The 15,944-nt window shown below is 43.1% G+C and overlaps 1 protein-coding gene across 16 annotated transcripts in view; it reads left to right on the forward strand.

The window, feature by feature from the left end:
• The window catches only part of DYSF (dysferlin), a 406,918-nt gene that overhangs the window by 360,215 nt on the left and 30,759 nt on the right, over positions 1-15,944 (forward strand). For all 16 annotated transcript variants that reach the window (XM_075573113.1, XM_075573169.1, XM_075573215.1 and 13 more), the window contains 5 exons: positions 1,715-1,854; positions 3,165-3,253; positions 4,372-4,467; positions 6,418-6,559; positions 9,655-9,754. In XM_075573113.1, the coding sequence (XP_075429228.1) occupies positions 1,715-1,854; positions 3,165-3,253; positions 4,372-4,467; positions 6,418-6,559; positions 9,655-9,754 (567 nt within the window). The remainder of the gene's footprint in view (positions 1-1,714; positions 1,855-3,164; positions 3,254-4,371; positions 4,468-6,417; positions 6,560-9,654; positions 9,755-15,944) is intronic.

The raw sequence follows: 15,944 nt of genomic DNA on the forward strand, positions 1-15,944 counted from the left end.
GTTTCCCAGCAGTTTCCAGCTAATGTAGCGCCAAAAAATGAGGGTAACTCCAAATAGGGATAAGTTATAAATAGAGTAATTTATTGGTCAGTTTTAAAAAAACAATGGTAGGAACGCACCTACGCGTTTTGTCCGTGACACCTTGAGAAAGTCCTTTACGGACGAAACACGTAGATGCGTTCCTACCATTGTTTTTTTAAAACTGACCAATAAATTACTCTATTTATAACTTATCCCTATTTGGAGTTACCCTCATTTTTTGGCGCTACATTAGCTGGAAACTGCTGGGAAACGCTTCTACCCATACTTGGAAACACATAACATCATGCTCTCCCTCACACCCCACATGTTCCCTCCTCACCATGCTCTCCCTCACACCCCCACATGTTCCCTCCTCACCATGCTCTCCCTCACAGCCCACATGTTCCCTCCTCACCATGCTCTCCCTCACACCCTACATGCTCCATCCTCACCATGCTCTCCCTCACACCCCACATGTTCCCTCCTCACCATGCTCTCCCTCACACCCCACATGTTCCCTCCTCACCATGCTCTCCCTCACACCCTACATCTTCCCTCCTCACCATGCTCTCCCTCACTCCCTACATGCTCCATCCTCACCATGCTCTCCCTCACACCCCCACAAGCTCCATCCTCACCATGCTCTATCCAATAGTACAAAAAAAACCAGCCCTCCAAATACATATAAAATACAAACTTACCTTGGGACTGTCTCATGCCTCTCGCCAGACTTGGCTGCCAGGCCTCTCATTGCCGCCGGGCCCAGCTCTCCCCAGCTGCGGGCCTCCCTCATTGACTGTCCCATGACGAGTTTCTGACGCCGGCACGCGCCGGGCCTCCCTCTCACGCCAGAAGCTGGGCCAAGCTTGCTTCCAGAGTGCACCAATGTCAGAATCTCGGTGCGGTCACAGTCAGTGAGGGAGGCCTATAGCTGTGGGAGAGCCGGGCCCGGCGGCAACGATAGGTCAGGCCCAACTGCTTTGTCCATCCATCGGGGGACCCCGAAACCACCGGCCCGAGACACTTGTCCCGGCTCTCCCTCCGTGTCGGTAACCATGCAATCACTCAGTCACACAGTCACAAAGTGGATGAGATTGAAAAAGACATACGTCCATCAAGTTCAGCCCATGCTAAATTTAGACGAGAGATACTTTATCTGATATCCCTACTTACAGTATAGTGATCCAGAGGAAGGCAAACAAAAAACTCCAGTGACACATCATGCAATGACATTCCTTCCTGACACCAAATATTGGCAATCGGATTAATCCCTGAATCAACATCCTTCCCATGTATACTAATTTGGTATATCCCTGTATACCTTTCCCTTCTAGAAAAGACAGTGAATGTCTTTACGGCATTAAGTTGCTGTTCCCCACAGTAGACCAGCATTTTGAGTTTGAACGCAAGCGCACGCCTGCTTTGCTCCCTGCACCTGGGAGCTCCTGGTTGCTGTGAAATGAGTAGATAAGAAGGATTTAAACAGCGCGGCCTTTGGTGTCAACCTCACTCCGATGGCCAATGGAAAACCCCAACGTCCTCTATTATATCTAGCCAAGTCTAATTTCACGGCAGCCAGTGTATCCCTGGATCTAAGAAGGTGCAAAATAAAGGTTTACGTTCTAGGGGCCATGGCTGCTTTGAACGAGTTGTTTTTACTGTAATCCTGTAATCGTGCAATCTTTATTTGCAGAGGACAGCAAATTCCCTAACCCACATCTGGGACCACCTGAAGAACGCCTCGCCCTGCATGTGCTGCGGAAGCAAGGTCTTGTACACGAACACGTCGAGACCAGGTCCCTATACAGCCCACTGCAGCCTGATATAGAACAGGTATAAGTATTTCAGTATCCATAGAATAATGGTATACATATGCACCCAGAATCTCTCTAAAGATCAAAGAATCCTTCACATTGCTAAGATCTAGTAAAAAAAAAACGTAACCCCTTCACGGCTAACTTTTACAATGCATTGTGGGCCCATTTTTAAACCAAGGGGTAAAAAGTATTTGCTTGTAACGGAAATAAGGTAAAAACAATCAATGGAAATACCTAATGTAATCCCATACCAAGTATTTTCTAAGCTTCTTATACCTGTTCATCTTGCTCACATAGTACAGTATATTGTGAAATTTTCCTGCAGTTTTTTTTATTTTTATTTGGAATAAATCTTGATGTAAGATATTTATTCTCTTAGAAAAAGCTATGTCCTGTTCTGCGCTGAATGTTATAGGGCGCGGGTTCTCAACTCCAGTCCTCAAGACTTTCCCGACAGGTCAGGTTTTCAGGATATCCCTGCTTCAGCACAGGTGGCTCAATCAGTGGCTCCGTCGAAGACTGCACCACCTGTGCTGAAGCAGGCATATCCTGGAAAAAAAAATGAAATTTTGGGGGTTCTTGAGGATGAGTTGAGAACCTCTGGTGTAGGGGGAATAAGTATCAGATGGATCATTGCTCCAAAAATAGGTGCAAATGGCATGATTTTGCCACTTTTCTCTGCTCCAATTTGGCTTGGCTTTCTCCAGTGAGAGTTGGGGTTATAGGAAGAGTTAGGGGGGGGGGGAGAGATTATTAACACAACATTATAAAAGGTGTATCAACATTTGAGCCTATAAATGGTACAGATTTACTTTTTTTTCCCCACGTCAAATAAATCTGCCAGGTCTGAGATGGAGTTAGCCTCGCATCTTAAGATATCTGCGCCAATTGTAAGTAACCGGATTGGGAAGATTCTTACAATAGCCCAAATGGAAGGTTTTCCCTCCATGGTTGCAGCAAATGACACCACCTTGATACATACTCCCCTTAGTGGATACATATCCAATTTTTTTTAGTACTAGGTGGAAAGCAGGGGGTCTCCTAAGCCGAACCCCAGTAATTTCAGCTCCCGAGACCCTCTGAGATACTTACCTCCGTCGGTCATTGCTGGCTCCTGCAAGGCAATCAAAATGGCGCCATGCGGGATATTTAAAGATGCAGAAGATATCAGCGGGAGCTACTGAGGTGACTATCTTGGCAAGCAGGGGGTCCTCAGAGCTGAAATTAACGCATTTTATTTTAACGTAAATGCTCCTTTTTGCTGCTAATAACGCTGGCTCCTCTTATAACTAGTTACTCTGAGTAACCAACGTGTCGTCTCTACAGGGAAAGTTACAGATGTGGGTAGATTTGTTCCCCAAGTCCCTCGGTCCTCCTGGGTCGCCATTCAATATAACACCACGAAAAGCCAAGAGGTGAGGTTATTTCACCGCTCTACGCGAGATGCATATTTCCATAACATATGCGCCCCACTGGCACCAACTGCAAAACTCGAGCTCTTTCTTATGTTCTCACAGCTGCAAACCTCTCGAGTAATGGTCTAAATGTAAATGACTAGATGGAATTATTTAGTTGGCTTTACCGACAGCAAGTATGGAGGATAATGGTAAGAAAATAATGTATTACGATAATATACAGTGACTACACATTGCAGCAACGTCCTTTGGGTTGCTGGTAAGCAGGAGTTCACGGTTCCAATATGAATGAAGCTTAATGTTAAAGGCTGCTTGGTTACCACTGTTCAGTGAATATGATGTGGAGGTTAATTCAGGGTCATTGCCATATAACATTGGAAACTACACTGTATTTTTCTGCTCAAAGAAACTCCAGTCGCACCATTAAAGTTGCACACAACCCCATTTGGTTTAGAGACAAAACCTCCCTGTATGTAGCTTACCTGAGGGGGTTTGCACGCACTGACATTTAGTGACTTCCCCTTTATATGTTTACCACAATGTCACTACATTATTGAACATACAATCTGTATGAATATGACATTTCAGAATAACGTTCCTATGGGCACAGCAATGAAAAAAACATGGAAATCAATGTTCTACTGTAAAGTCTCTATGTGCCACAGACCTTCTTACAGCTAAAGGGTAATCATTTCAGTGTCGGAAGCTTAACTAAACAGATTTGAAATAAAACGTGTATTTACACCTTTTTAACTTGGGAGGTTCTCTCATTTTGCTGTATGGACAGGACCCACTGTGGTTGTTCCCGCTCATACAGAGGTAAAAGGAAGGGTTCACTGTGTAGTGTTAGGACCTGCATATTTTGGTTATACCTTGACGTTGGTATGCAGGCTTATGACGCTTTGGCCAAAGGGTTTAACTAAATAACAAAGAAAATATTATTATTGAAGTATTTGTACTTTATACTTATTACCATATATGTATTGTCAATTGGATGTAGCATTGGGCACAATGTCTTTGGTTGTATGTGTATATATATATATATATATATATATATATATATATATATATATACATGCTCTACTTGTTGTGACTGACTACATTGTTCTATGGCACAGGTTTTATTTACGTTGCATTGTCTGGAATACCAAAGATGTGATCTTGGATGATGTCAGTATCTCAGGAGAGAAGATGAGTGATATCTATGTGAAGAGGTAAGATACATTCAGTAACATCCCAGTGTTTACAGTGTGGTCATCTCATTCATACTACTGTACGTCTTAGACCATCTTGGCAGCAACGTCATTGTCCACAGTACCAGTGTCTAAAAATATAAGTACAGTCTGGAAGAACAAGTCGACCTCAGGCTTACATACTAATTTTGGGAAATACAGACCCCAAATAAGTAAGACTGCACAATAAAGAATAGCAAAGATTCAATGAACACCCTAAAAACCTAAAACAATGTTCCTCAACCTTTTGCTGCTCGGGGCACACTTGGAACATCATTTTTGCTTTGCGGCACACTCAAATTAAAATTAATTGGTATATATGGATTTTTGGCCTACAGCCTGGAACTGGGATCAAATAGTCATTCGGCGCCGATTGCGGGGATATCGGCACCCCATACAGGGGCCTATAACTCGGGAAGCAGGGGGTCCCCGAGGCTGAAATTAATGCGATTCATCTCCGGAGAACCCCTGCTTCAATACTGTTATTAAAATAAATTAAAAACAGCTTCATTATCTTGGCGTCTAGCCACTAAGGTAATGAAGGGGTTAAACCCGAGTGCCTGTTTTTGAGGGGGTGGGTGAAGGGGGTAGTTGCCCCAGGGTTGGTTGTTAGGTCTACCGGGAAAGTTGCGAGAGGGGTTAAGGCCGCTAAAGTAATGACGGGGTTAACCCCTCCCGCTACCCACCTGAGAGGCCTAACCACACACCCCGGGGCAACTACCCTCTTCACCCACCCCCTTCACTGCCAATAAACATTAAAATACAATACAACCACCAATACTATTCAATATACCCATTGATTGCCAGTGTGGTTACCTATGCCCTCAATGGGAGCGAAGATAACCCCATTGGCAATGAATGGGCACCCTGCTAACCACCCTAACACATACAATACAGTAATGGTCAAAATCCCTATTATCCAAGCCTGGATAATAGCACATTTGCCCATTAAAAATAAAACATTACCAAGCCAGTACAAGTGAAATTATTAGTGCAAAACTAGCGCTCGCGTGACAAACATTAATATATAGTGACTATAAATAAAACGACCTGTGCACATGAGTCCAAAAAGAGTCCAATGAGCTGCCCAAAACGTCAATCTGGTTATCTCACAACCTGTAATGGTACCGAGAAAAATTAACCTCTTGTGGCGCTATGGATAGAAGTGGCTTAACCACCTACAGGAGAACAGCAGATGATATCCAATATCCTGAAGACTTGTACCTCACCCCTTTCTATGAGGCACAAGTCTTCAGGATATTGGATATCATCCACAGTTCTCCTATAGGTGGTTAAGCCGCTTCTATCCATATTACCCAGCCAGTACTGTAGCAAGTTATTTTCTTATCAACCCCTTCACTGCCAGAGAAGCCATAGTACTCACACAGAGATAAATGCCCAGTGTTGTTTTTGTAGGGGGAATTGTGCCGGAAACCAAAGTCAAAAACAAACACATTTAATTTATATCTTAAGTACAATAAATAATTCAGCTGTAAAAAAAAGAAGAGAAATGTGGTAGAAAAGGCTTTTATCCACTAATCGTTTTTCCGGCACCGTTCCCAATAATTTCCTAATCACTACATGACTCTTGATCTGTAACATAAGGTTCTGGAGCTCGGTTACTGTAAACACATAGCCCTATGTATATGTACCCACCTCCAGTCAGAGAGCGCGTTACATACAGCACACACATTTTGCCATTGAATCACGAGGCTTCTCTGCCCCTTTGAAGAGCTCCATGAAACATTTGGAATCGGTTTACATCATGTCAAAGAACTGTATACACAAGTTTTCCTTCACAAAGGTGCTATCCTTTCAAAATGCCGGGGAATTAGGTTCAAGTAATGCCTTTGTAGTTGTGACATGCTGCACGAGTTGTACAAATATACTTCCTTTCATATTAAACGTTGCAGTCCTGCTTTCCCTCCGCAGCTGGCTGATAGGCCACGAAGACAGTAAACAGAAGACAGACGTGCACTACAGGTCTATGGGAGGTGAAGGAAACTTTAATTGGCGATTTGTGTTCCCCCTTGATTATCTTCCTGCGGAGCAAGTCTGTTCAGTGTCTAGGAAGGTAAGCGCAGCCCGGGAAAGCTGAAGCGTGTGTAATAGAAAGCCGGGAGCGCTCGAGTAAACGGCGACCCTCTGCCTGCCCTTTCTGCACGGCTATTCAAAGCAAATACCTGGAACCGTTTGAGATCGTCAAGGAAAATTATTGGGACGAGCATCTATTCTGTTCATTCTTTATGCTTAAACTGTTCTATAATACGTGGGCGTATTCCATTTCCGATGACCAGTATTGTATTCTGTACAACAGGGGCGGCCAACTCCAGTCCTCAAGAGCTACCAGCAGGTCAGGTTTTCAGGATATCCCTGCTTCAGCACAGGTGGCTCAATGATTGAGCCACCTGTGCTGAAGCTGGGTTTGATTGAGCCACCTGTGCTGAAGCTGGGATATCCTGAAAACCTGACCTCTTGGTAGCCCTTAAGGACTGTAGCTGGCCACATCTGCTGTAAACACTAACAGCATCCTTCACTAAATGGCTATTGGTACTGTACAATGAATGAGACCCCAAATAAGGAGATGCATGATAGATAGCATTGGAGTTCCACATTTGATGAACGTCTTAGATACAGTATGCAAAGTACAGCATGTTATTCAGTACAGGCAGTCCTCGGTTATCCGACACAATGCGTTACTCAAAATGGCGTTGGATAGCGAAACGTTGTAAAGCGAAACACGTTTTGCCGTAGGAACACTGTTTAAATGAAAGGTTCCATTCCTGGAGGCATTTTTAATGCTAAAATACACAAAATATTTTACGCAGACAATAAGTTATGCAGCACACACGTCAATTATATAGTGCATATACTCTATTATATATATAATATAACATAATATATAATATAATATAAAAATATAATATGTTATATAGTATAATATATATATTATATACACATAAACAACTTTGCAAAGCATCGTAGGAGCATTGGATAAGCCGTTTTGGCGTTGTAAAAATGAATATAGGTATGCATTGCATAGCGTTGGATAAGCCATTCGTTGTAAAACGAAGCGTTGTAAAACGAGGACTGCCTGTATTGGGTTTGGGCCAGTCCGGGGCCATTAGCATCGTCATGCCCAGATCCACTACACAGCGTTACGATGTGTACCGTGGAGTTAACTCATGACCCCAATTGGTGCCGTATCCACCAAAGCAGATCGAATATCAGTTTTGACTCCTGTAAAATCGATACCATGAGCTAATTAAGGTCTGCTCGTACTCATGCAACACTGGGAGATAATGCCGTGTTATTGAACTCGTCCTTATGTTGGACGTTAGAAACACGTTTTCAGAAAGCCAGTTGCCACCAGAGGCTGTGCAAATGAATTACACGTTTATTACATTGCTGATATGAACCATAAAAGAACTTCTTGAGCCTGCGGAAAAAATTCCTTATCTGTGACATACTAAATGAAATCCTGACGCAACCTCTTATATTTATCACGGCGTAAAATAGCACAAGCGGAACAAGATACAGAGGTGGCAGGCGTTGTTGCACCCATTAATGCGTCACCCATTAATGCGTCACCCATTAATGCGTCACCCATTAATGCGTCACCCATTAATGCATTGTGCTGCGTTAACACTGGTGCAGTATTTATAAAGGTATTTTTATCAGACAATCCTGCTGAACTCTCAGGCTGCGCTTACAGCGCCAACGACAGTGACGCGATGGTGACGTCATGCTACGGTCGCTGGAAAAATCAAATTGACTTCCAGCGATCGCGACGTAAGCCATCACACCGTCGCGTCGCTTCTTCTATAAGCGCACACGATGGCGGCAATACATTTGTTTTGCCGCGACGTCGCCAGCAGTATAAGCGCAGCGTTAAGGGGCTTTTGGTAGTAACCGCACGTTCTGGCACGTTCACAAGACGCTGTATGAAATGGGAGAAAAGATGGTATTCTCTATTGCAAATCTTCTAAACCGCTTCTTTAAAAAGTGACAAATCCCCCAGATTGTTTTTGCTTTAGAAGTGGACCCTGAAATAGGGCTATTGCGGGGACGAGGATGACGACTTCCTAACCTAATAGCCTCGCCACTTGTATAGATACATAAAACAATTACCAAAAAGCGCTAACATTTGCACAAAAATTACCCATCACAATCTGGTTGATACATATAACAGATATTAAAAATGTATTTATTAGCCTAAATTCCTTATTATGGGTAAAATGTCATATAGTCCATCAGCGGTGGGGGCTTCTACTTCAAGAGTATTCCCAGCTCTCAGGGTAAGAAGGACAGTGTACTGCAGGGGGATATAAGAGCACACACCCCTATGATGGTGTCAATTATTTTATTTAAAAAGTTAAAAATAAAAACGGCAAAGAATTCCCACTCACATTCTGACGTGCTGTCACCCAGTACATAGACTCAGAATTAACACCACAATGGGATGTCTCTCTCTCTGTCTGCAGTCTCCGCTGTCTGTACAGTATACTCCTGGATGAGTTCCCTCATGCTGGAGCTGAACAGATGGATCGCGTGCATGCTCACTTGTTCGCCCGACTGTTTACTTCCGGGTTTGCCGGGATGACTCTCCAATGTAATGGAGAAAGTGCAGGGAGCTTCAGCAGCTGTTCAGTGTCCTAGGGGTGTACTGGTGTGCAGTAGATCGCCCAACGCGTTTCACAAAGTCTCTCTTTGCTTCCTCAGGGGCTTGGGTGTGATAGACACCTTCTAGAGAAGTCCCTTATTTATAGTATCAGGAATTAATTAATGATACCTTCCAATTATCAATAAAAACACTTGGATTATAATGCAGTGGGATATATTACACTTAGAAATCCCTGAAGATTACAATTAACTGAATAATTAATAATTTCAATTACACACAATAAAGATAAAAAAATCACTGGTGCATTGTGGTTGCTACAAAAAAGATGGAGAGAACAAGGATGATTCCACCCCTGAAAAACACACTAATCATCAAAACACAGATCCATTCATCCTCGTTTAACAAATATACAGCCAATCTATATAGTGTATTTGGATATAAGGGCATATTAGAGAATATATCATATTCAAGTGTGTGTGTAAATTTGCAGTGCACACACGTGTGTGTGTATACATGTATATTTGATCTTATTTTCTCTTATTCAGGATCATTTCTGGAGCTTGGACAAGACAGAAAATAAAATACCTCCGAACCTCATCATTCAGATTTGGGACAATGATAAATTCTCCTTTGATGACTATTTAGGTAAGGTACACACCCAGGCTGATCTATTTCGCACCAAGTTTTAAGGAAGGTGTTTGCTTTCCTCTCTCTGTCAGTAGTCGCTTCCACCCAATCTAAATTGAATAAATGAAATAATTTTTCTTTCCATAGATCTATTGAGGGGGAGTGAGGTGTATCCATTGCTGGAGTATTGTTTTCTTGGCAACCATTGCCGTAATCTGTTTAAATCTATTGCAAGCCTTTGTCTCTGTCACCTCCCCGTCTGCTCCATTTGTTATCTCTATGTCGTTGAAGATCGCGTATTCTTTGGTCAGATGGATCTTTGTGTGTAGTGACACACACAATTTTTAATGGTGTCTTTAAGATGAGTTTATAGCAAGGGTACAGTGAAAATTAGTGAACAAGCGCTAGTTATGTGAATAGAATATATAACTTAATAGTAATAAAGTTCCATTAGTCCTTGAAGTCCAAAGGCTGCCTAATCGGTCTAGCTGGTTATCTCTAAACCAGAAAATTATAGGGTGCAAAAAAGACCTATATGGCGAATAAGATGACAATCCAGCTGAAATTGAACTGATCGGCAAATAAACAAACCCATATGTGGAAAATCCATCCAGGTCTGCTCAGCTAATCTGTTGGTTCTGAAGATTCATGTGAGGATTCTTGTGAGGATCACCTCATCCAATCACAGATACATGTGAATGACAAGAGATGACAAATACAAGCACTGATAGTGCATTACCTTCAAACAAGTACTTAAGTATACTGAGACTGCAGTATTATGAAAAAATGCTCCTATAAGGATGCAATTTATTGATATATAAAACAATAAAACATTGCTGCAATGATAAGTAATAAGCTGTGAAAGTTAGCTCCCTTTTCACATAAGCTCCAATGGATCCTGATGGGATCGACTCTCCGGCTGGTTTAAAATTGAAATCCTGCTGTACTTACGGTTAGTCACTAGGACTTGGGCCTTGTAAGTAGGACTCTTTACGCCTGGAATCCCCCCGGCTGTGTCTCTGTGCAAGGCGGCGTGCGGCTGGCGTCTCCGATCAGCTGCTGTCGCTGGGAATCACGAATCTCCCTGCCCGACTCTGCTAGTGACGTCACAGCTATCCGACATCAGCTGATTAAACCTTACCCATTGGGTTCCCTGGAGCCAGTCTGCCTTCCCCTAACCTCCAGAAACTCCTTTGGACGAGAACCCTTGTGGGGAGACACCAGCTTTATTTTGGCAGCCAATAGAAACCTGCCAGTCATTTATTTTGGGGATCCCGCAGGCATAGTTCTCGGGTTTGTTTGTGTCTTAAGCCACTGCAACAAATACAAGTATCTCAGGAAATGTGAAGTTCCGTGCCCCTACCCCCCCATAACCCCCGTTGGAAAAAGGCTTATGCTATAAAGAGAGGGAGAGGCTATGGTCCTTATTTACTGAGCAGTGTTATTCCAGAAGACACCCTATGAGGCCATTTAAGTGAATATGCTGTAACGGTGTCTTGTGGCAGAGCATCACTTGGTATATATTCCGCTAGCTAATATATATACCAGGTACATTCCCCCCCGGGCTACTAATATTTCTGCCTAACACGTAAGTCCTGGTACCAGCGCAGGCAGTGTTAGGGTTAAATCTATGCCCTGCTGCAGTACAGCTCCCTAGAGTGATAGGGGGGGGGGGGAGTGTCTAAGGCCTAATTACTGCCCAAAAAGTGGCTGCAGCTCCAAATTTAGGTTCTCTCTTCCTTCCCCCTGAGGGGGAGTGGGTGTGTAATTCTGTGTGCTGAGCCAGGGACCTGGTTTCAGGCCTTCCCTCCTGTAGGAGAGTGGGAGCACCTACCCCAAACTCCACCAGGGAGTGTGGGAGACAAGGAGAGACTCCTGGGGCCTCTAGCTCCTGGCGTTGACTCCAGAGACACAGAAGAAGAGGTTGCTGTGATATGTCAGCGTGCTGTTGATGTATGCTGTGAGACCAGAATAAAGACCACCGTTACGTTGTACTCCTGCCCGAGGCGGCAGCCTTTTAGGGGGAGGGAGAGGTTTTCCTGCGGGGACTGCACCTATCTCTGATAGGCCCTGCTGGAATGGAGGCGCTGCACCGAAGATGGGAGCTACAGATCTGAAAGCCTGTCCTGTCTATCCCCACTAACACCGGCGGACACTCCGAATCCTGTAAGCTAAGGGCCGCGCTTATGGTCCTGGCGACAGTGACGCAATGTCGCGTCCAAACAAATGCAATGAATCCGGCGCGTGCGCTTATAGTAGGAACTACGCGTCGGCTTGTTCGCGATCGCTGGAAGTCAATTCAATTTGATTTTTCCAGTGATCTCAGCGTTACCGTCGGCGGGACTATAAGCGCGGCCTAACAGTTGAGCAGCACTACACCGGTAACAAGAACCGAATCTCCCTTAGGGTGGGGGAAGAGGGGTTACATATATATTATATATATACACATACATATACAGGACAAAAAAGGGTCTGAACACGTAAAAAAAAAGAAAATATACCTCAGCAAAAGTCCATGAAAAGTACTTACCTCTTAGTAATACATGCGTAGGAACTAGGATCCAGCTCAATAATGGTATACAATATATATATATAGAACAAAAACAGACAACAATGAAGTAGTGCCTCTATTATATCCTGACCAAAGCTAATAAATTGAAGAACTAATAAAGCTAACCATGAGTGCGTTTAGTGGGGTGGTGTGATAATAACTAATACACAATGATAAAAACTATGTGATTTCAAAAAGTAATATATGTTGATTCTATATATATTGTATATAACACTATAAATACTATTGAATTATTATAAAAATGTATGTTTAATAAAAATGTATTAAAAATGATAATACTAAAAATTATATTTAAAAAAAATATAAATAAGTGAAGAAAAAACCCTTGAAAAAGCAAAGTCCTGTTCCAATGTCCATGCAGGTTACTGCAGCCCGTTTCAAAGGGATCACCAATCCCTGACCAAAATCTGTGAAAAAGAAAGAAAAAAACAGGCGCACACCTAGTGCATTAACATAATAAAAATTGTATTCAAGGAACATAAAATCGAACAAATGCCCACTCACAAGAGTACTGTAATTAATAGCATGTATGAGATAGGCTCTCATGTGCCTGCATCACGGTCCTCTCAGTACGGCTCGAGGCAGCGGCGTCCTCACGTGACCCTCCTGTGTGTGGCCGGAAACGGAATTGCTCCTATTCGGTGCTCGGCGAGAAGGGTCCCTCAGGAAACCGATGTTTGAAATTCCTCTGTATTGATGTCGGGGCCGTGTGAGACACACAGGAGCTCAATTCTAGCAACTGATAGTACCAAAGTTCATGGGCAAATGGCGGCAATAATCAAACCACGCCCTACGCGTTTCGTCATCGATGATGACTTCATCCCATATTTTATTGTGGACATTACTCCCCGGCGCTCCGGTAAAAATACCAACCGAGTGACGTCACGATCGTTGTCTCGTGAGACCAGAGGAGCAACGTAGGAGACCTGGAAGGTAGCTGCAGGCGGATCGTACACACACACCACAAAGAATCTCAGCGTTCCACGTGGAGAGGAGGCAGACCGCCACATTAAGCAGCAGGACGGAGAGGATTTTATATCCCACATGCCCTAAACATCTGCTACTTTGTAAGTAGCGTTCTACTTTTGCGCAGTAACCAATACTAAACGTACTTTACCATATCTTGTCTCTTTCCTTCTTTTTTCAGAGATCTCAGCCAAGATATACCATTGTTCCCAGTCTAAGATATGCTCAAATTTTAATTGTTTAGCTACATTTGCGCCTGTGTTTTCCCCTTGTTTTTCCCATATATTGCTACTGTGTATAGTGTAACACTATGGCAGCATTTGTGAGCTACATTTGATTGTTTTATTGTGTTAATTTGCGCACTTAGTATTTTTATAGGTTATATATATTATAGGTTTTATATATATATATATAAAATAAATAAAAAGAAAGAAATACATTTACTGGCATCCAGAAGAAATCCACAAAAAGCATAAAATCGCTTTTCTAACAGGAAATCAACAAACGTGTGTTTATTTGAACATTGGGCAGGGGAGACTGCTGCTTTATTGAAAGTGTCTCCAGACCCACAGAACGTCTCTCCTGACGGGAGCTCTTTCCAACGCTGTGCCAGCTTTTTACACGGCGTGGTCGTATTCTCCTTTGAAAACGGCTGGTATTTTTATGGAAATCCTTGTCGCTGGGCTCCAGCAAACATCTGGTTTACGTGTAGGAGCTTATGTAAAGTTGCTTTGAGTTTGTACCAAGCAATCAGCGCAGAACCAATATCAAATGTTAATTCCAAAGCTGAAATGATGGTAATTGAGGTTTTTTCTAAACAATGGCATCACCGCTCCTTCCTCTTCCTCTGCACTGCTCCAGTTTACTTTCTCCATGCAATATCTCGTAGCCAGCATCGGGAGAGAAAATCCTGACAAATGTGTGAGTTCCTTAGTTGGTTGGAATACAACAGGGGCGGCCAACTCCAGTCCCCAAGGGCCACCCACAGGTCAGATCTTCAGGATATCCCTGCTTCAGCACAGGTGGCTCAATCAGTGGCTCAGTCAAAGACCTGTACTAAAACTGGGACTGATTGAGCCACTTGTGCTGAAGCAGGAATACCCTGAACACTTGACCAAAAAGAAAATAAATCTCCAGACACCTTTGTTTTCCTGCCAGGACTACTCGGAGACAATCTTTTTATATAAAGGCATTTTTTTTGGCGAGCCGTAGAATTCGCAGGCGGACAGAGGCCAAGGTCTTATTCAGCCACATCTGAGATTTCCAAGAAGTGATTCGAGGAGATGAATATATATATATTGTGTCATTTGTTGAATTTCTCCAGAAGCGGGAGCGGCTCGTGTTTGCTTGTAGTTTACTTTCACGTTGCATCCCACGGTTCAATAAATCCTAGAATATTGAGTGAGAGCGGTGAGATGAAAGAGATATGAGGGAGAGATATAGTATGTATATATGTATATAGATATAGATAGGCTGATAGAAACGTAACACTTTGCTGCAACGTCCTTACACTTACTGGGGAAAATGCATCAACGTTAAAAAAAAGCGCACATACTTTTTTTGGACGCTCCATTTTCTGCTCAAGTTTGTTGTTTATCTTGTTATCTAGAAAGGTTTATGACACCTTAGACCAGGGGTGCGCAGATTCTCTGGGAGGGGGGACAGCGGCGCTTACGCCCCGCGCACCCCCAAGGCGTGTAACTTCCCCCCCCCCCCTCAACTCCTCCTACTGACTCTCCCCAAGGTGCAAGCTGGGGCAGACGCAGAATGTGATACACCTCATTATATTCTGTGCACCATGTAACTCTCCCCCAACTCCTCCCAAAGCCCAAAACCTAAACCATTAATATGGCTGCTAAAGCCCTCTCTCCTAGAGACATGATTGCAACATTGTAGGGTCTATGAAGTTATATACAATGTTTTCCCAGGAAGTAATACAGTGAGAGTTACCTCTCGTTTTCAGGTATGTCCTGGGCACAGAGTTGTGATGACAAATACATGGTTACACATAGTTACATTAAGTGAGCAGAGTTATACATTATATACTAGACATTGCATGCACAGTTAAAGGTAATATATATTATAGGCGTATGTAACAGTTACAAACCACATTAAAATGTGAGACAGCCTTAGTTTTGAAAGAACTTAGACTGGTGGCGGCTGTGAGAGTCTCCGGTAGATTGTTCCAGTTTTGGGGTGCACGGTAAGAGGAGGAGGAGCGGCCGGATACTTTGCTGAACCTTGGGACCATGAACAGTAACTTTGTTATTAAAGGACCTCGATTTACACAATCTGACAGAGAGAGATTTAAATAAAGTACATTTAGGATACAACAAGAGAAGCGTCAAAACCCGTTTCCCGGAATTTCCTGGAGTTTAACATGCAAAATCCGTTATGTGATGTAAAATTCGCCGACGGATTGTTACAGTTTCAATCCGTGCGGATTATTCAAGAACCACCATTGGATAAAATCCGCTGACACATTTTGTAGAATCCAATCGGCGAATTCAGCAATCCGTGGGAGGATTTTTAAGGATTACGGAATCCGTGGAATGTATTGTCAATAACAATAATAATAAATCGCCCTTTTTGAGACTGATCCGCGGAAATCCTCGGATCAAAGAAACCATCCGATCCGTGGTGGATCCAAATCCGTCCAAAAAATCAACC

Source organism: Ascaphus truei, chromosome 1 (genome assembly GCF_040206685.1).
Source record: "Ascaphus truei isolate aAscTru1 chromosome 1, aAscTru1.hap1, whole genome shotgun sequence".
In the NCBI taxonomy this organism is placed as follows: Eukaryota; Metazoa; Chordata; class Amphibia; order Anura; family Ascaphidae; genus Ascaphus; species Ascaphus truei.